Raw genomic sequence first — 22,101 nt, forward strand, 5'->3', positions numbered from 1 at the left:
TTAAAAACCTAAATCATCACCAATCATAGTGAACAAGACATCCATTATTTCCATGAAGACAAAGTCCATTATCACTAATAAGCCAATAACAAAGTTTATTTTCAGCACAAAGGTACTGATCTCTATAATAATCAAACACCTCAAATGTTCCTGATTTATTTTCTGCCCACATATCACACAATAGATAAGTTTGTTCATGATCATAAATAGGAGGAACATAAATTGTGTAAATAAATATTAAAGCACCTATGGTCCTTTTTTCAAGATCTTTTTTTCCATTTAACATACAATGAACTGTTAAAGCACGGGGCATTTTGTTGTGCATTTTAACAGTATAGTTTTCATAAGCTATGGAAGGAGAAAAACTAATGGAGAAAAGTAGTATAGTGAAGAGAAAGTAAAAGGAAAAATGATGGATAATTAGGGAAGCCATTAAACTTTTTTTATGTGCTATTTTCAAATCATCTTTGGTCCTTTTTATAATGTCACTTTGTGAAAAAAGACATTAATTGTTTTTATCCACTTTTACTATTTGAAATAAGACATATAGTTATTATTTACTTTTTTAGTGAAGGAATATTTTAATCGAATATGCCTTAACCATCTTAATAAACAGGACTAACAACTTATTTTTCTTCTCCATTATTGGTGAAGGTAAGATTAGGGTATTATGTTGTGTGTCGTGTTTTGATTATCACTCCATTTTGTTGTTGTTATTTTTTTTTCTTGTAGATTTTATATTGCTTTTTTTATTAACGGCTATGCTTTCTTCATTGCTTCTTTTTTTTTTACTTAGGTTTGACGCACTTGAGCCGAGGGTATTTCGAAAACAGTTTATCTACCTCTTCGAGGTAATGGTAAGATCTGCGAACAATTTACCCTTTCCAGACTCCACTTAGTGGAACTTCATTGGATATGTTGTTGTTGTCAGGGAGTGAACAATTTCTTGAATTGATTTTAGATATACAAGAATATATTTTTTATTTATTTTATCAGCAGTGGGAGATTGAAGAATAATGGTAATATTTTGAAAAAAAAACTTATCATTTTAGAAAAGTGAACCTATGTAGCCATTTCAATTTGAAACATATGTAGTCAATTTCTTCTTTTTCAACTTTAATTAAGGGGTTCTATTTGCAAATAATGTTTTTTTAAAAAACAATTAATGAGCTTTAATGGTTATAATGGCCTTACAACTTTTAACTTTTATAAATAGACCAATAAAAGGTTGTTTTTAATACCTTTTGAAAAATTGTATTTATTGGTAACTTTTAAATCTCAAGGACAATTGTTCCTTTCCTAAACCTAACGGATTTGCTTTTTCAAAAATTAAACTAATTTTAAAAATACTTATAAAGTATATTATAATAAATATTTTTTGTGTATAAAAAAATAAAATTATATATGTATTATGTCAATTTGGTTTGAATTTAGTTTAATTTTTTTTTATTAATACCAAACCAAATCAATAATGATCGATTTATTTTTTTCAACACTAAAGCAACTAAACCAAATCATAAGTCAATTTTTTATCAATTTGATCTGATTCTTTGGTTCAGTTTGACTTGACGATTTAACGTGTACACTCTTAGCGATGAATATGTTATCAGCCAAAGCAAGGGGTGTCATTCGACACTAATTTTTTAATATGTTGAAAAATTACATTTTGCATATATATATATATATAAATATGTACTTGACGGTTAAAAATAATATTAGAATAATATTGATTCAGCACATAAAGTTAATAAGTTTTTACACCACCATCAAATTAATTAGATTCAAGTTGTAACTTGTAATTACGAATGTACCCAGCAGTTTTGGGCAAGCCACTCCAATTGCTAGGCTTACCAGCCAACCTGTGGTAGAATCATTGAGGATTGTGGTGAAATTGATGATTAGGATTTTTCCTTCCGTTTTAATTAGAGTTTTCTAGTTTGAGCACAGAAATTGATGTTGTTGATATTTGTGATTGTTGATGGCTTAGTTATAAATATACGTGTTACGAAAATCGTTTTAATCCTATATTGATATTATCGATGGACCAGATTGTTTTGAGATATTTTAATTAAAATAGCAAAAGTTTGTACACGATTCTTCAGAAATATATGTGGTCCAAATGGGAGATAATTAGAAAAGGTATTTTTTCTTATAAGTTTCAATCATAATTAATAAAAATTTCATGGGTTTTAACTTATCTAAAATGATTTATTAGATCAAAAAATGGTTTACTTTCACGATAGCATATCTATGTACAAATATATTAATATTTGAGTTCATAAAATAGAAATTACTAACATTTTCCCTCTTAAATGGGCTTTTTGCATTGCAAATTTGAGTTAATTGAGATATCGATATGAATACCGAATATCGAACGAGAATAAAATAGTGTTTGGACCAACATAACAAGAAGTGGGGCCCATTGATAAAACCTCATGAATCCCAAAATTTCTATAAATGTTGGTCACGCTATGTCTATATTAAAATGAGCACCCTATTAAAATAAGTTAGGCAAATCAAATTGCAAGGATCCTCATTCATGAGGTGCCTTCCCTTTTCATACAAGCCAAGAAATGAGTCCAAGCCATTCAACTGCTATAGTGGGGACAGAGTAAAATTCAAGACAATTCAATTTGTACAATAGAAATATATATATTATAATTATTTGTCAACAATAGTTCGTTAGATATATAGCTTCAACATGACTAGAGCAAGACCAAGTATATAGGTACGTAATATATGTTCAATATATAGTTACCTATCTCCACTCTTAGGAACAACTATAAAAGGAAGACAATAGTGCAAAAATATTAATCAAGAAAAGCAACAATATGAATTGTATTCCTAGTCAAAGTTTGTTAACATTCTTGTTTTTCTTTTTTGCATTTGTGGTGTGTTTGAGAGGTGATGATCAAAATGTGGATGGAAGTAGCAATATTGCTCAAGCTCCAACAAATGCCAACAATTCTCATAATATTACTCGTGATGTTATCGATAAAAAGGACACGAATAATGGAGGTGGTGGAGGAGGAGGAGGAGGTCGCGGTGGTGGTGGTCGTTGGTGGGGTGGTGGTGGTGGAGGTGGAAGCGGTGGTAATGGAGGAGGAGGTGGTGGTGGTGGAGGTGGGGGTGGGAGTGGGGGTATGGGAGGTAGCGGTGGATGGGGTTGGGGAGGAGGTGGGGGTGGGTGGTGGGCATGGGGATGTAGGAAACAAAAAGAGCATAATAATCATCATAAACATTGGCATATGAACAATAATCAAGATTACAAGATAGGTGAATTTGCACAATGCATGGTTAAAAATAGATGCAAAGGAATACGTTTGGATTGTCCTCTTCATTGTGGTGGACCTTGTTATTATGATTGTATACATATGTGCAAAGCTCATTGTCGTCGTCCCAATCCTGCTAAGTTCAATTGAATGAATCTATTAAGTCAAAAAAAAACATACATAGCTGCAAGGATGATGCATCACCTATATATGATTCTTGTTTGGGAGTTGAAACGAACACGTCTGCTATCTATTGTACTGTGTTCTTTTTTTGCTATAGTGTGTGGTATTAATTTTGCTAGAAATTAAGTGAATTGGAAATTGGTAGACTCATTGAGATTGGCTGGTAACTTGTAAATTAGTAAAAGCAAGCATTGTGTTTTACTGTATAGTTTTTTCTTAGCTCTCTAAATTTGAGGGTTAAAAGTACATTTCTTTTATTAATTTTGATATTGATTTTTTTTAGCCACACTTGTTGGCAAAGGTATGTGCTTAATTAAATTTGCCTCAAGCAGGAGTGTTTTGGTTAAGTAGAATAGTATTTTATTTGGTTTTTGCTTTTCAAATTTGGGGACTAGTCATTCTTGTAAATATATTCATGCATATTCCAAAGTTAGCTTTTTATATATAAATTTACTAACCAAAATGTTTAACATATGGAAATAATATTATGTAATTAACTATAGTTGATTATTCTGAGAATTAAACTGAAGTCAACTTTTTTTAAAATATATACAATCTAAACTCTAGATTTTGTTCAACTTCAATTAAGACCTTAATAAATTAATTTTTCTTCTTTTTTTTTATACTCTTGCCTATTAAAGAACTCATAACTCCAAAAACTTAAAAAAGATTAACAAAACAAAAAATGTAAAAATATCTCTTCACTCAAATTTCAATTGCCAATTTTAGTTTGCCTCTTCTTCTTCTTCTTCCTATCATCATTCTCCTTCTATGTTATAACTGCAAATTTCTTTTATGTAAATGTCATTGATGAGTTAATAGATCCATTAGACATAGGATTGTGTAATAAATGGTAATATAACTCAACCAAGAGTTAGTCTTAGACAATCACATCTTCACAAATATGCTATTGAAATTGCAACGGGCCAATTAGAGCCTACACTATTATGTAACATGACTTCTGGTCCTAGGTCTGGAAGTTTTCTTCTTTTTAAATTTAATAGAGATATACCTAAGTGTGAAATCAAGGACAAAAGGTGCACTTGGAATCTATTGCCAGATGGTTTATATCTCTTCTTCAACTTTCAACAAAACCTAATCTTTAATTGGACAATGTCATCATGATACAATTTGTAAAATCCTCATAGAGTAAGTATGTTATAAACTCTATGATGATCATATCATATTTCTTAGTTCTAAAAGCATGTTAGGGTGGGCTTGTCGACCCTCACTAAGATTTAGTTATGATCTCTAACCACTCCTTGTAATGTCCTCTATGATGATATGTTATGATACAAAAAAAAATATTATATTATTAGATAATTTTTATTTATCGTAATAGATAATGAGGCTTATTTTTAATTTAAACAACTCAAAAACACCAATCTCTTCCTCTGCATTCTCAATTTTTCTTCCATGACAAAAATTGAAATAAAAACAGGTGCAATTGTAGAAGCAAAAAGAAAAAAAGCATTTTTAAAAGTTTCTTTTTTGATTTTCCTTTCTGTTTTGTTAGGTGTTTACCATACGAACAACTCTCTCGATCTCTTTTCTTGCGATTTAAGTTAGATAGTTGTATTTTTTGTGAAATCTTGCCAAATTGCATTACTTATATAGTTGTTTATTGTATAAAAATACGGTGTCTTATATGGTCTTTCATTTAATTTTGTTATCTCACTCTGGATTGTGATCAATAATTTGACTAACAAAAGTCATTAATTATACCAAGAAAGGAAATTATGCCTCATTGCCTTGTTCACTCCAATTTCAATTGCCCATTTTGGTTTACCTCTTAAGTCTTAACCCTATTATCATTCTCCTTTTATGCAACATCAAATTTCTTTGACGTAAATGTCATTAGTGAGTTAATAGATCCATTATATATCGATAGTATAATTAATGGTAATATCATCAAAGATACGTGTGACATCGGGCATAAAAGATGCACTTGGAATATTATGCAAGATGGTTTGAAAGTCAAACTTCTTAATTTCAACTGCAAATTCAAACACGAAATCTTTTGATTTTAAAAAATAAAATTTACATTAATGAAAATTATGTAAAAAGTATTATCATTCATAATAATGGACAATTTAGAATATTTAAGAGACATATAAAAAGATTGCAATAAAAAATTCATGATTCTCGAAATTCGAACACAGCCATATAAATTGGGACGAAGAAATTAGCGGGTTACAAGAATTACTTAATTTGCCTCAAACAGGAATATTTTGGTTGAGTAGGGTAAGTATTTCATTTGGTTTCTGCATTTGCATATTCCAAACATAACTTTTTATTTGTAGATTTTACTAACCAAAATGTTAAACATATGGAATTAATATTATGTGATTAACAAAACTACATAACTATTGTTGATTATTCTAAGAATGAATTGAAGTCAACTTTTTAAAAAAAAAATTATATTTCCCTATTTAAAGAACTCAAACTCCAAAAACTTAAAAGAGAAACAAAACAGAAAAAAAAAAACATGTCTTCTTCACTCAAATTTCAATTGCCAATTTTAGTTTGCCTCTTCTTCTTTCTATCATCATTCTTCTTCTATGGAGAAACTGCAAATTTCTTCATGCTTTTCTTCAATGTATATCTCATCGATGAATTAATCGATCCATTAGACATCGATTGTGAAATCAATGGTGTTGCTCAACCAAGAGTTACTCTTAGACAATCTCACCTTCAAAAATATTCTATTGAAATCATAACAGACAGTCAATCAGTGCCTACTCTACTTTGTAACATGACTTCTGGTCCTAGGTCTGAAAGTTTTCTTCTTTTTAAATATAGTAGAGATGTACCTAGGTGTGAAATTATGGACAAAAGGTGCACTTGGAATCTAATGCCAGATGGTTTATATCTCTTTTTCGACTCACATCAGAATCTAATATTCACTTGGACAATGTTAGAGTAGATATATTTTTTTTCATCCGAAAATAAATATAGCTATATGGGTGTCATTAGATTCGTATTCTTATGAAGATTATGTATTTGAATAGATTTTGATCGTTCGGAAGCGTTACGAAAGGCTCAAGTTTTAAAGTGATTATTCAATTTAATTGAGGTTTAACCCTAGTTTTGAAATTCAGAAAATATGGGAGTTGACATGTTAAGTGGCATCAAGATTAAGAACGTGTTTATAGAATTGGGTGAGTTATTGGGTGTAGGTTAAACATATATATAATATTGGTGTTTACGGATTAGTTTACTTATAAATATTATATACTTGATAGATTGAAATTGGTTTGAGGCATTGAAAAGGCATTGAAGAAAGAAAAGACATTAGTGGATTAGTTTGCTTTACTTCGGTTCTTCGGTTGAGATAGATTATGGTTTTTATTTTATATCATAGATAGACTCTTAATAGTGATTAATAGTCATTGAGTAATGCGTGAAGTTTACTATGCATTTAATTGTTGTGGTTTGGATGGTTGGTATGTTGTTGTGAATTGTTTGAAATTCCAAGACCATGAAATTCAAAATCTTGAACTTTTCCTATCAAAAATTGGTGTCTTGAATAAAGAAGGTTTGATAAAATATTGCTAATGAAGTGGAATGTAATAATAAAGAATGATAAATTAATTATATTTGGACCGAGTGTCACTTTCCGACACGGTATATTTGGATCGGGTGTCACGTTCCGACACGGTATATTTGGATCGGATGTCACGTTCCGATACGGTATATTTGGATCAGGTGTCACGTTCCGACACGGTATATTTGGATCGGGTGTCACGTTCTGACACGGTATATTTGAATCGGGTGTCACGTTCTAACACGGTATACTTGGATCGGGTGTCACGTTCCGACACGGTATTATTGGATCGGGTGTCATGTTTCGACACGGTATTATTGGATTGGGTGTCACGTTTCGGCACAGTAATATAAAAGGAGAACAACTTAAAATAACTTAATACTACCCAATTTCCAATAACTCATTTTCCAAAAGAGTGTGATGTGGAGACTTGAGTCCTCATGTGTGAATTGTGATCTTAATATTGTTGATTGGTTATGAAATTGTTCATTGTGTTGTCACGTGATCTTGATCTTGTTAGTTGCCACCTGTTAAGTGCTACGGTTGATTTTCCGCTATTACTTATTGCATATTGATTCTTATTTTGAGTCAATCGATGATACCTACTCAGTACATATTGTCCTGTACTGACCCCTACTTGTATCTTTTCTTGTTTTATTTTGTGGAGTGCAGCGAGTGTTCCACCGACTTCGACTCGACCTCAGCTCTAGTCAGTCTCCAGTTCATCGGATTGCAGGGTGAGCTATCCTTCTAGCTGGCGATGGAATCTCTTGTCATGGCATGGTGTCCTTAGTTTTCGTACACATTATGTTATTTATTTATTGGGTGTTTGATAATTCGAGACTTAGTTTTAAAATTTAGATGTCCTTCACGTGATGACTTTCAGGTTTTGGAAAAAACGTATTTAATTGAACTTCCGCGTTATTGTCATATTTATTAGTTAGGATTTGTATCGTTGGTTCTCCCACCTAGGAGGTTAAGTGTGGATGCCACTCATGGCCCATTTTGGATCGTGACAATTATGGAGCGGTTAAATATTATGGAGATAGTTGGGTTCTGTTTGATTACCAGAGGATAAGAGTAGGTGTGTTAACAAAAGGTGCACTTGGCAGTTAATGAGAATGGAGCATTCCTACTACTTAGGTTTTACCAATGGAAAGAAGGAGGAATTTAATCTCTAACTATTTCTTTATTTCATTGGTGAATAATATTTGGTAGTTTCTTCTTGGATGTATTGTTTGAATTTCTAGATCTCTAAATATATTAATACATTATAAACTCAAATGCTGCACTAGAAATTGATCAAAGAAGTAAAGTCACAATAAGTTTTGTGACACTGTCATTGTATTTTAACTTTTTATTGCAAGTTAATTATTTTACTCTTTCTTTTAAGTTTTCAGATTCTTAACCCCATGGTATAACAATAAAAAAAAGAACTTCACTGCCTAAGGAGGGTGTACACCCCACCCTCCTTAGATCCCACTAGTAGAACTACACCGGATATGTTGTTGTAAGAAATATGGTAAGCAAATTTCAATCTCTAGAATATATAGAGTATGAGCAATGCTCTTCAACAAAGTTGAATTGGAGTTCGTTAATGACATGATGTTGGTATGTTCTTCATTAGCTTTCCACCATCAATTGGATTCATCTTATTATGCAAAGCATTAAGTATGTTTCTTTTCCTATTGTTTTTAATGGTCATTGATAAGACTTACTTAGACTTGGCACTAGGATTCGTCAAGGAGATCCTTATGTGCTGAAAGTCTAATTACCCAATACAACTATGACTTACAAAATTTCAAGATGTTTACTGAATAACATTTCCTTTCTCCAACAATGTAGAGGTACTTTTGTTTGCTCTGTCAACATGTTAGAAGTGTATAACTACGTCAATTCTGAACTTGCTTCACTTACATGTAAATATAAGTACAAAGAAAACCATACCATGCTATCCTGAGTTCATCCAACATTAAACTTAGAGAATTATAGACAATCCTAGAGATGCACCTTTATCCATAACAGATTAAGTCCAATACAAATACCTGATTATGATTTGCATCAGTCACTGCAGAAGTGAACTATTCCAGTAGAAGTTAGTCACTGTCAGCAAGGCTCACCAAGTGGGTAACCACATCTTCCAGGTGAGAGAAGTGAGTCAAGAATTTATCACGAATATCAGTGGAGTCGAACTGGCTATGCTTCCAATCAGAAAGAGCATCACCCATAACCTTCAAGCCATCTCTCAGTAATTCCACTCCTTTGGTAACTCTGTCAGGAAATTTTCTTTTTCTATTTGGTTGCTTTTCATTGTCAACCTCCATGGGATCACAGACCATAAGCTTCGGATCAACATCTTTTATCTTTTTAAAGGTCTCTTTTAGCATTTGACCATCCATAGCAAACATTTTAACCGTGTTCGGACAAGGTTTTATCTTTGGACATGCTGGTTCCTTATCAAGAAACGTTTTCAGTTCAGACATAAATCTCTCCTCATCAGCTTCTTTTCCTGTTGCCAAATCAAACGAAAGAGCGGCATCTTGAGGTACATATCTCCAGAGATGATTACAACTACTGCGGGCAGCAAAATATGCAAAGGCTGTGATAGCGAGGTGAACAAGTGCCCAATGTTGCTCTCTAAGCAGCATGTGATACAGCTCCCACACAGCTGAACTCACTGCATTGTCCTCTCGATCTTCCAATTCAATCTCACCAAGGCCAGCCATAAAAGATGACAAGTTTGGTTTGCATTGAAATGACTTTCCATCTGATGATGCTGGTCCAGAGATGAAGAGGTTCTGAAGGGCCAAAATGACTTCTTCCATATCATTGGAAGTATACAAATGCTTCATGTTAGAAATGATTCCTAGTGTCTCACTAAGAAGCCTGCGGTATTTGTCCATTATTTTGATGTCTGAACAATCTCTGTACTTGTGAATAATAGCAACAAGGAACTTTACAGTCTTCATCTCAGTATCTGATATGCTGATTAGGCTGCAACAAGAATAATGGGAAAAAAGGGAACATAGGGAATCTAAGTTGGTAACTTGAACTTAACAATAGTAAAAGCATATATAATGTCTCGTAAAAGCTACATTTATTACAATTATAAAGCAGAGGCCAAAAAACACGAAGTTTGTTAGTCAATCGCTTTATAACTAAAACATCAACTTTCTTAATCTTATATTTTATCATTGAGTACAAGTAATAAGAAAAAGTTTAAATAGTTAAGTATTGTTCCACGACAAGCTTAAAACTGTAAATTTCAACATTCCGTGCGTGTTTAGCAAGAATAGACATTTGTACTTTGCCAATTAAGTTTGAGAGAATTAGCCAATTCATGCAAAAGGAGCTGATCACATACCGAAACTGCAGGGCAGCAGAAAGAGCAAAAACTGGAGCACCATAAACCGCAGAGCCGCCTTCTCTCGGTAGTGTACCCCCAAAACTCCCAAGGAAGTTAAAGTATTGAGTTACAATTTGTTGCTCTGCCTCAATTCTCAATTTTTCTGAAAGTGCATTTAGTGGGAATCCCTCAATAAGCAAGGCTAAGTATGTAATTGATGAATAGTGTGATGTGTTATATCCAACTACTGTCTTATAAACTTTATCTACCATAGAATTTGGACCACATGTGACAAGCACACAGAGAAATCTCGCCATTTTTCTGACCAGACTATCAGGATTTAGTGCAACGTCAGGAGCTTCTGTGTACTTCATTAATGAGCAGAACTTTTCAATAATGTCGTCTACCACAACTTCGTCAGCTTGACGTGAGATAAAGCACCAAAGTTCAGTAACAATCTCACGACAAAGAAAGTGAGGATGGAAAAGGTTTTCAAGAAGAAAAGACTCTATTTCACACCAAGCTTGACTTGAAGAGGTAACTATCATGAAGGTTTTCAAGGCATTAATAATGAAATGGAACAGGGGCTCATCAGGTTCTTGTATTTGACTAGTACGAGACATTGTAGGAAGTTCCAAGACAAGAATGGAAGAATACACATCTTTATCAGTGAAGATGCACAATAACCATCCAAGTTTTCTAGCCATCCCTAGCCTTGCATCATCTTCAATATCAGGTGAATTTTTCAGAAGATTAACAAACAAGGCTACTCGACCAATAAATAGTATCTTTGCTCCGTGCATAGTGCCAGAACTTACAGAAAATATTGCACTCATATTACTAGCTTCGTTAATATTGCACCCTATGGGAACATTATCTAAATTAGTTTCATCACCAAACAGCCACTCCAAAATTTGAAACTTTTGCTCTGATTTCACTTGAGCTGAGTTAAGGAAAGAGTTAAGCATATGAAAGGATGTCGGCTCCAAGATATCTGAAATTGCATCACCGGCAAATTTGAGCAGCTCATCTTTAATGAGGAATATTCTAAAGGTTGAGATCATTATGACAGATAATATTATATCTTTGAACACATAAAATGCCTCGGATGGGTACTGAGAGATAATTCTCACAGCATTAATCAGGTAAAACTTGACTGGAAGAAACACTCTTCTAGCTTCCATTGCAGAAACTGCTTCTTTCAGTGGGGACGACCAAGTCTCAGCCGCACATCTCAAAGATCCATTAGCCAGAGAAATAAGAGTCAGAATAATGTCTCCTACATTCAACTTTACAGCCAAAGAACCCTTGCCAAGTTGAAGTAAGTTAACTACACCTTTCCATGACAAATTAATTAAGCTCACAAGATTTCCTCCATCATTAGCTGCAAGGATGCCTAACTCACACAACTTCTCAACCGTAAATTTCATTATCTTGTTGACATGATCTGCACTTTCAGCCGCTTCATTATCCATAACTTTTCTTTCCTCCTCCATCAACTTAAGGTAAGAATCCCAGTTTATGCCATGGGAATATACCTTACATAATCGTATCAGAGCATCAAGAACTTCCAATGCAATTTTCTGCACGTCTGAACCAAATGAGGAAATTGCCTGGAGATAATCACGAAAGCTTAGAGTGGTAAAGATAATAACAGCAAACAGTTCAATAAATTATCTCCATTGCATATACCTACGTACACATTCAGCATGTATTGACTATTACACCTACTTATGAGAAAAAAGAAGGCATTTCCTGTATCAGATTTGCTAGAGGTCGGTCAGAAGGAAAAGATAGTAATAGAATATGAGTGAAACATGAAAAGAAGGTACAACTGCTTTCTTTTTATCATTTTTGATAAATGGAAGTAGTATGACTGCTTCCATACGACCAAGCCCTGTATTGTGTTCAATGTATGGTTAAATCCAATATTATGGTTTTATGGGAAGTTTATCTGCTGGAATATAGTTGAGAAAACTTTTTCAATTCAAGAATATGCTTTATCATTGTGGTTTTCAACCAGCTTTCAGTAGGTTTGGACAACATCTCTCAATTTATATTTCTATTACGAGTCCAACGAACTCAAGCAATTTCGTGAGTTCCCATTGCTCAAAATAGTTGCCAAGTGACATGCACCCTATTGCTGTTACTACTATGAAAAATGGGAAATATTTGACCAAGTTTTTGAGATCAAAATGGCTATTATAATAAAAGTTTAACTCGAGTGCCAAAGTGATGCAATGGTCATGATGGCAAATACTTGAACAAATAAAAGGTTCTGCAGCAAGTTTGGGCCTGTAATGACAGAAATTAAAGTATCGCAAATAACAATTTTAGCTCCATGATGGAAGAGTTTCGTGACATTTTTGGGGTAAGAAAGACATGCGCTGACCAGAAGAGGGGAAAAGGCTAAAATAAGAGTACTCACATGAAACACGACATGTGGACCAGTAAAAATTAGAAATCAATACCTTCACTGCTAAAATACAATCCTTTGTAAGATTTAATTCCTCCAAGATGAAATTTTCAATAATAGACATTAACCCCCTGTCAACCGCAACGGGGTATCTGGTCAAAGTTGCAAATATAGAAGCAGAGTAGCCAAGCAAATCCAATAGCAACTGATAAAAAACAAGATCTGTTAGACAAGTACAACTTGATAGCCTTGTCAAACACAACATGCATTTCAAAGTTACGGAAACTTACATTTTAAGGAAATGCAAAGGCACATAACAATCACCAGCTAAATGTCTAATGCTAGAAACATAACTACAGAATCCACAAGGGGATTCCACTTTGCACAGTTCAGTTTGGATGTTTAGCCAGTTAAATCAATCAGCTTCATGACACAACAAACAACAATAATGGTATCAACAGGTATATCATGTGGTCCAGTTCAGTTTAAAGTGTTAAAGATGATTTGGTTAGTTCTGTTTGGTTGACTACATTTGCTTCCTTATCCATGTGGTGCTAGTACTTAACCTTGCCATGCCAGACACTGTAACTAAAAAGTGCAGTGGATTTATCAAAGTTGGAATGGAAAAAAATTCATAGTATAAGGAAAAAAAGGTCAACATGCTAGGGAAATAATGAAAGCAACAGAAAAGGGGGACGAATTTCACAAGACAAGAAATTATAATCTTCTAATAGTTATGCAGATGGACGACTATGATATAAAGTTCAAACTCAAATAAAGAAAATTGCAACTAGATTGATCTCAAGGATTCAAAGGATAGATGAGACCTATCTTTAAAATGTACAACCAAATCTAGACTTATCAGTGAAATTGTTTTAGTATACTAAAAAGAAATGATTTGACCTGATAAAAGAGGTTACTATGCTCTTCTTCAGGAGAATCCTGGGTCGACATGAGTGTCATCTGTAAATGCTTTTTACACCATACAGCAGCCTAATGATTAAGAACTTAATATAAGTAATATGTATAATCATGAATACTGATTACCTAATTAAGGAGATGAGGAATAAAACACACTTACTTTGGCTCCTAGGCCTAGAAACTGCCCTAGGCTTGCAGATATGTCTGACGACAAATATTTTGCAGCCACGTGCAAAATGGTTTTGTTCAATTTGCATTGGGAAATGTCAAGACATGTGAAGTCTTCCCAGAGTGTCCAGTAAAATGTTAAGGCAGATAACAAAGAGCAGCTACTAAAATGAGATCAAACAAACAGTTTTACTGAACCAGAAGAATGAGATCCAGATCTTCCATAAATACATATATTTGGTTGCAGAATCATTCATAAAACACGAAGAGCAAGAGCAGCTGACTTGTTTTTTGTGTAGCTCACATGTATTCGTTCTAACAAAGCCTTTATATATTATCAGGAGTTCTGTTTGCTTACAAATATGAACAAGTTAAACATCAGCAAGGAAGAAATCATGGAAAATCGTTTCAAGCCTAGGCAGATCAGCTCTCTCAACCAAATTTTCTTGTAGTCTCGTGTGATTATAGAAAATCATTTATTGTAACTGGATTGTGGAATCACTACACCAATGGAAATGATAAAACCACAATCTAATTCCTAGCTTATGATTTTTTCCAGACAACAAACTGAATTCTCTATTTCTGTTCTTCTTTCTTTTTATATAATTGTTGTGTCCGGATCAACTTGCGCGCAACCTCGGCTAATTCCACGAGATACTTGTCACCTCCTAACAGGTAAATGAACCAATTAACTCTGTCCACCAAGGCTATGGCAGATGGAAAGAAAGCAACTAGTATTTTTGTCTTTGCTAGGATTTAAACTGAGACATCATGATTCATTAAAAAAAATTAAATGGAAATCTAAATTCTCCTTTCTCAATCCAATTAATCCATGCATTGCACTGTGAAATCAATAAAAGTATGTCTAATAGTCATCAGGATACTTGTAAGGATTCTATAAGAGAAGCCACTTCTGATTTCTCTGTCAAATCTAGCTCACCAAGTTCATCAAGCAATTCAACACGATTCTCAACAACCTGTGGGATAGAAACAACACTATTGAATCAAACTTACGATGTAAATAACTAGCAAATTATATCAAGGAATAGCTTAAGATTTGCAAAAAGTTAAGAGTTATTTGGTATGATCCAAGAAAACATTTAAAATAGTGAAAAGCGATCAAGAAAGAAAAAACAAGTATAAAAAGCATCCGAAAAGAACAAAGCATAGATACATTAGTCGGGAGGAACAATGTCCATGGAAAATGCCATATCTCGAGCACCAAACTCCTCCATATCGGCTTATACACCTTTTATGTTCCAATCAGAAATCCCTTTTGCAACCTCATGTGAACTTTATTAAGTTCAGAGCATTCACCTAGTTTCTATTAATATTTTGGGGCCTACAAAACCAAACTAGATGTCTTTATGATTACAATTAATTATGTGATAAGTATTTTTGGGATTCTTATGCATGTGGTTTAAATGGAGGTTCTATCCAATGACAGATACAGGTTGGATGTGTATGTAACTTTGGAAGAGACAGAGCTTTCTCAATCCAAGCTAATAATAGCAGAAAAAGGAGAAAAAAGGGAAATATTATAAGAGACTCATTCATCTTTACTGATCAAATTCTTAAACAGGGGAAATGGATGCAGGTGATGGGGATTGTATATATTGCAAACCTTACCAGTTTCCTTCAATGTAAAACACATTAACAATAGATAGCTGCACTTACAACTTATTAAACTAGAAAGAGAGATGTTTCACAGAAAGAGTATTAAGCTACAAATACTTCCATGAAGAAACTGAAATTTCTATATGTTGTTTACTAGAGAAGGTTCACTAATAACTTTTTAATTTCGCAGACTCAATGCATTATCTACAAACAGAACATTGGACAACAATCCTGCCTCGTACTTAATCTAGAATAACTTATAGATAAACAAACTACACCTCATAATAGTGAAATTATAGGAAATAAGCTTCTGAAACTACACGGAAACACTTAAAAACGTGATGAGGAAATGATATAACAGTTGAATCAAATGACTAAACTTGATATTAGTCAGTTTGCTCTAGGGCACCAAAGAGCGGGAAATAAGCAGAATCTAGTCAAAAATTACTGAAACTAAACCATAAATAACAATCTACACTATTTCCAACAGCGATTTCATTAAAATTTGACTCACAATAACGAAATTTTAGTGAATTAACTTCAGAAAACGAGCAAATTTACAGCAAAAACGGTGCAAACAGTTGAATCAAATGACTGAAACTGAAATCAATCAATTTAACCTCTACACAATCAACATAGGACACCTAAAGTGAGAAAACTAAACCTAAAAACAATGTAACACTACTTCCAGTATCAACCTGCAACTCATAACAACAAAATTTTATCGAATTAACTGCTGAAAACGAGTAAATTTTACGGCGAAACGGTGCAAACAGTTAATCAAATGACTGAAACTGAAATCAATCAATTTGACCTCTACACAGTCAAAATAGGGAACCTAAAGTGAGAAACTAAACCTAAAAACAATGTAACACTGCTTCCAGGATCAAACTGCAACTCATAACAACGAAACTATAGCGAAATAAATTCTGAAAATACAAGGAATTTATAAAAATGATACAACAGATGAATCAAAATGAGTGAAATTGGAGAAAAAAAAGCTTACATCTGAAGATTTGATAGCTTCGACCAAGCTTTGTAGATCTCTACCGGATTTTGAATTTGAGTTCTTCTTCATCTTCTCTCTGTGTGAATTTTCCTTCCCAAATTTTCCCGCCTTCTGGGATTGGGGAAATATTTATAGTGAGAATGAAAGGGACTTATAGATTAATTTATAAGTTTTCTTATTACCCTTTTGATTTAAGTTTATTTACATAGTGACACCTGTTCGATGTAGTATTAGCATAGACACCCCATTTTGTTTTTTGTTTTTTGTTTTTTTGTCAATTCAATATGAATTTTTTTTATACGATTTATAATTTTAATAGGAAAAAATGATCTTGTGATGATTTTTAGTATTTTATTTATAGATCTTTTATGGTAGTATAAGTTTTTCATTGATACTTGCGGAGAAAGGATCATATAACCAAATTGAGTATCATTTATAATGGAGTGCAAAATCAAATTCGTTAAATGATGGATAAATTAGTCTAATTTTAAAACTTTTTCGAGGCCAAAGAATTTTGAGGTAAAAGTGTTCATATCATAACTTAAGATTTACTTTTTCTTAATTCAAATTAAATATTTTTAGTCTTTTTATTCGCAAAAAATCGGGATGAGAAGAAATTTTTATGTGCATCTGAATTATCGTTTTGGTCGGGATTATACCAAAATCAAAATTAAAACCAATCAATATGAAATATTCTAAAACGATGTTATATCATTTTCGAAAGCAACTCGAGCTATTAAAATTTTAAAATAGTAAGTAGAGCATGCACACATAACTTAGAAGATCACATTAATACTCATTCATAATCAAGGGTCCATGCACATGTTATTTATCTTTTGTACTATAGTATTAGTACAAAAGAGAATATTATTACGTATATTACTGCGTCATATTACAATTCAGTACATGACCATTTTTACTAGTAAAAGCCTGGGAACACTTTCCTTGTCATCCAAGGCTTGACACCAGGACTAGGAATTGGAACACTTCCATCGGTACCGCTGGAACCATAGCCCCCACCATAACCACTACCTTGGCCTGATCCTCCACGGCCTCGTCCTCGATCACTACCTCCACCTCCACCTCCACCTCCACCTCCACCACCGCCACCAACACCTCCACCACTTCTTCCCCATCCAGAACCGCTACCACTTCCAAAGCCATAACCACCTCTTGCACCACCTCCTTCACCACCTCCTCCTCCTCCACCTCCTCCACCGCTACCTCCACTAGGTAATGGTGAAGGTGCGGGGCTAATTGGGGAAGGAAGGGGCACTATAAGAGGAGGAGAACCTGAAATTTGACTAATATTAATGTTCATCATCATGATGAGGAAAAATGCTAACGTCGACAACAATAATCGAGCCATGTTTCTAAAACTATGAAAACTACCTTGAATGCTTAATGATTGTTGAGTAGAAAATGTACATATATATACGTAGAAAAACTACGTACCTCACGTGAATAGACAAGTATGAACATATTTTACGTACCAAAAAGGCCATTTTTTGTGGGTAAAAGTGACATAATCTACGCCTTATTAGCTGCTTCTACAAAGTGAAGATTGAATTCTAAGCAAAAGAGAAGAAAGAGAGAGAGAAAGAAAAAAAGAAATTAAGGAAGAAAGGAAGTGTTGGTGTGTGGAGTAATAATGTGTGACAAACAGAAAGTGACGCAAAATAATCAAGAAAGCCAGAATCTAAGGGTCTTGGAGAACTTTTGCACCATTTGGATAATAATTAAGACAGAAATTTTATCGTCATATATGTTCTCTTGCATATAATTTCACTGGGCCGGTCTAATCGACTCGACTCTAAATTCGTCTTTATTTTTTCTTTGTATATGGCTATGTAAAATTGTAATTATTTTACTGCAACAATAGTGTGGCATTTGATAGCTCACAGTAAGAGAGAGGGCATATATACCATTTTTCACGAATCGTAGAGATTTTTTTATTAAATGCCGGGGGTTTGAAATGGCATCTTACGATAATACAATCAAACCTTTTTATAATCGTATTATTTTTTTAATTAAGTGTTGTATGCCAGAGGTTTGGTTTTGCCCATGTGATTTTTTGTGAATTACATTAATACAACACCCTGGATTCACCACAAAGAAATAAAATATAAAATAAAAAATTGATTCTCAAAATAAATAATTATTATAATGAAATATTGTTATAGATGGATGTATTTGGTTTTAGAAGGGTGTCGAAAGATTTTTCTAGAATTCTAGTCAATCTCCTTATCCAAACGTTGTATATAGCTTTTTGACTTGTTCAATTGGGAAAAATGAGATTTCCTTATTAATTTTCAACTAAGGTTATAATATTTTGATGTTTTATATATCATTGAGATTATCATGCATTTCATATTTTTCTTTTACATCTTTCAATCGATTAAATTGAATTTCATTTTTTTCTTATCATAATTCAGATGTATAAGACTTTTAAGGGCAAATTTAAAAGTATATGTACGGATACATCAGAATCTAATAATTCTTACGCGAATCTTATATATATAATGACTACATCCACGTAGTATATTTGCGTAGGAAAAAAAAGAAGGAAGCATATACTTATAGTAGATAACATAGAAACAAGTCAAACGAACACTAGCTACTTCCAATGACTTGGAAATTGAACCCAAACAAAGTAGTAGTACGATATCCTAAGTTCCAACTTAGGAAAATACTACTAATACATGAAACTTTTCAAAACACAAAGACCTACACTTGACACAAACGTAGGATAATAATTAGGAGATGCATGCAATACTAAAATAAAATAAAAAGTTTAATTAGACAAAATTACAACAACAAATTACAATGTTCCTAGGGTTTGATACCACCAATGCCACCAATACCGCCAACTCCACCACCAACACCTAGACCACCACCACCACCAAGTCCTCCAGCACCACCAACACCGCCACCAGCAGCTCCACCAAGTCCACCAAGACCACCTATTCCACCAGCGCCACCAATGCCACCAAAAGTAGGCAACACACCAGCATAGCCACCAATTCCTGCCCAGCCACCAACCCCACCAAATGAGATGAAATTCTTTTTGTCATCAAGGCCTTCACTAGGTGTTGGAGCTCTACTTAGAACCTCAGTGTTTACCGTTACACCCTCAGTCTGAGCCTGAAGCAGACAAATTAGGAACTACTTTTGTTAGAAAAATCAGCAATAGACGTACGTAAGGATGCATGCTACAATATATAATGTTTAGTATATGGACAACTTTAATTTTTATAAAAGAGAATTTTTTACACTAAAATCACCAAAAAAAATAAATATATGAGATAACCATCCGTGAAAGTTAGAAAATGAGGTAATTTAAACTACCTCTTGCAACAAGTAAAAATAATAAGATAATGTAACGTAATTTTGTTCTCTTATTGTATATACACGTAGTACCAAAAAAAAAGAAATTAGTGACGGACAACTTTTATGGCTAAACAACAAACCTGAGGAATGTTTCTTGCAGTGACAACATGGACAAGTACAAGTGCAAACACAAACATTACATACCAAATATTACTTGCCATTTTTTTCACTCTTAATTACCCCTCCCTCTCTCTCACACACACACAAGAAAAATAGGGTAAGTTTTTTTTTTTTTACTTCTATTGTTGTGTGGTAAGGAGATAAAAAATGGTGAAGAGGGGTATTTAAAGGAAGGCAAAGGGGAGGGGACAGTTGTGAGAATGGAAGGAATTAAAGAGGCAAATAATACAGTACATGAAGAGTATTAAATAAAGCCCTAACAATCTCGAGAATGGTCTTCTTTCTGCTTATTGACGACAGAGTTAGGTGAACAAAAAATTTAAAAAGTTGTATAGTGATATCAACTCAAAAAATTAAAAACAAATTCCAAAGGTATGATGACTTTATGCCTTTCACGTTATTCAAGCCATTCAGAGGCCATGCATGTAACTCTCATTTGTTCTTTGCGTGACACTTGTTGCTTCGTAAGTAGGTCAGTTGGGAAAAAAATCATATTAAAAGCTTACGTTGCCCGAGAAATAGACTCTACGAGTAACATTCGAATTTAAATTTACTCGGATCATAAATTTTAAAAAAAATGGCATTTAGATTACTGATACATAAACCTACAAGATATATTAATACCTATATCAAAATTTCAACATTATAAAGATGCTACTTATTCACCACGGTATCACTGTCACCACTATTTACATCTATCATACTAATATTATCATAGATTATCATAAACAATTATCACTATCAATATCATTACTATTGAATATTATTAATTATCACAAATTCAAAATTGTCAACATTAACTATCAATTTTAATATTTTATTGTAGTAGTATTAGTAATATTTCTCCGTGTAGTATTTTAATTTTAATTTTTAATTTTATTAATTTTTCATTAAAATAAACTTTAATATATAGAGATAGATAGATATTGGAAAAAAAAAGGTTCATTATATGAGTTTCAATATAATATCTTTAAAATTAAATATATATTGTGATTCATACATTTTAATCTTAAAAAGAATAAGTAACCGTTAAAAAACTTCAAAAGTCAATCTCATCCCTAACAACCGATTCAATTTAAAGATAGTGGACCTTCACTCTAGCTTCCATAAATTTATTTTATTCCTTTCTCTATTTTTACTTCATCTAAATAATCTTTCATCGTTTTAATCTATATGATATTTTTTTAATCAATCTTATATATATTAATTATAATCATGCAAATAATCGGGATCTTAAAGTAGATAAAAATGACTATTAATTAGAATCAAATAATATTTAATTTTGTTTGACATTTGTTTTTGAATTTTGAACGATTGCTATATATTTCTCTCTAATTGTCGTAATCCTATGCCCTAAATTAATTAATCAGCTAAGTATACCTAATTTAACAATGATTTATTGCAATTTGCAAAATGAAACCTCTTAGTAAGACGACTTCATTGCTCACAACCCTGGTGATGGCTTAAATTATTTTTTTTGTTAAAAGGTAATGGACATTTGTCATTCAAAAAGATGGGAAATAACTTTTTAGTAGCTATAACATAAGTATAAAAATATATCTAATAGAAAAATTTTGAGCAATTAAATTAATAGACAAATTAAATTTTTGGTCTTGATACAATGTAAATAAATACGCACATCCAATACAAACTTTATAACATCATTAACTCGTACAAAATCTTTCACGCGATGGACACATATAACATTTTCTAACACGCGAAGTGCCAAATTGTTAAAAGTACTCAAAGTAGGAATATTCGAAGGATAATCTTTGTTAAAAGTAATATTTTGAGGATGATTAGATTAATTGAACACGTGATATGACAGGCTGTTAAAAGTTCTCCAATTAGAAATATTTGAAGGATAATCTTTATTAAAAGTAATATTTTAACAATGATTAGGTAAATTTAATTAACACGTAAGGTGACAAATCGTTAAAAGTGCTCAAATTAGGAATATTTGAAGGACAATCTTTGTTAAAAGTAATATTTTAAAGATGGTCATATTAATTTCAACACGTGATGAAGTGACAAACCGTCAAAAATGCTCAAATTAAGAATATTTGAAGGATAATTTTTGTTGAAAGTAATATTTTAAGGATGATCAGATTA

The 22,101-nt window shown here is 32.8% G+C and overlaps 4 protein-coding genes across 4 annotated transcripts; 1 reads left to right on the forward strand and 3 right to left on the reverse strand.

Annotated features, from left to right (window-relative positions):
* Positions 1 to 2,784: 2,784 nt before the first annotated feature.
* On the forward strand, positions 2,785 to 3,783 carry LOC129881891 (glycine-rich protein DOT1-like). The gene has a single exon (XM_055956006.1). The coding sequence runs from the start codon at positions 2,832 to 2,834 to the stop codon at positions 3,420 to 3,422; it is 591 nt and encodes a 196-aa protein (XP_055811981.1). The 5' UTR covers positions 2,785 to 2,831; the 3' UTR covers positions 3,423 to 3,783.
* Positions 3,784 to 8,882: 5,099 nt separating this feature from the next.
* Positions 8,883 to 16,564, reverse strand: LOC129883225 (uncharacterized). Its single transcript, XM_055957839.1, has 7 exons — positions 16,477 to 16,564; positions 14,736 to 14,830; positions 13,846 to 13,978; positions 13,668 to 13,757; positions 12,820 to 12,969; positions 10,367 to 11,961; positions 8,883 to 9,996 (listed from the first exon to the last, which is right to left on the reverse strand). The coding sequence occupies exons 1-7, from the start codon at positions 16,546 to 16,548 to the stop codon at positions 9,099 to 9,101; spliced, it is 3,033 nt and encodes a 1,010-aa protein (XP_055813814.1). The 5' UTR covers positions 16,549 to 16,564; the 3' UTR covers positions 8,883 to 9,098.
* Positions 16,565 to 17,398: 834 nt separating this feature from the next.
* LOC129883725 (glycine-rich cell wall structural protein 1.0-like) lies at positions 17,399 to 17,848 on the reverse strand. Its single transcript, XM_055958335.1, has one exon. The coding sequence runs from the start codon at positions 17,846 to 17,848 to the stop codon at positions 17,399 to 17,401; it is 450 nt and encodes a 149-aa protein (XP_055814310.1).
* Positions 17,849 to 19,117: 1,269 nt separating this feature from the next.
* On the reverse strand, positions 19,118 to 20,111 carry LOC129881892 (glycine-rich protein 23-like). Its single transcript, XM_055956007.1, has 2 exons — positions 19,950 to 20,111; positions 19,118 to 19,623 (listed from the first exon to the last, which is right to left on the reverse strand). Exons 1-2 carry the CDS (start codon positions 20,028 to 20,030, stop codon positions 19,312 to 19,314), a joined length of 393 nt encoding a protein of 130 aa, XP_055811982.1. The 5' UTR covers positions 20,031 to 20,111; the 3' UTR covers positions 19,118 to 19,311.
* Between the last annotated feature and the right edge of the window lie 1,990 nt (positions 20,112 to 22,101).

The sequence above is a fragment of the Solanum dulcamara genome, chromosome 3 (assembly GCF_947179165.1).
Source record: "Solanum dulcamara chromosome 3, daSolDulc1.2, whole genome shotgun sequence".
Lineage (NCBI taxonomy): Eukaryota > Viridiplantae > Streptophyta > Magnoliopsida > Solanales > Solanaceae > Solanum > Solanum dulcamara.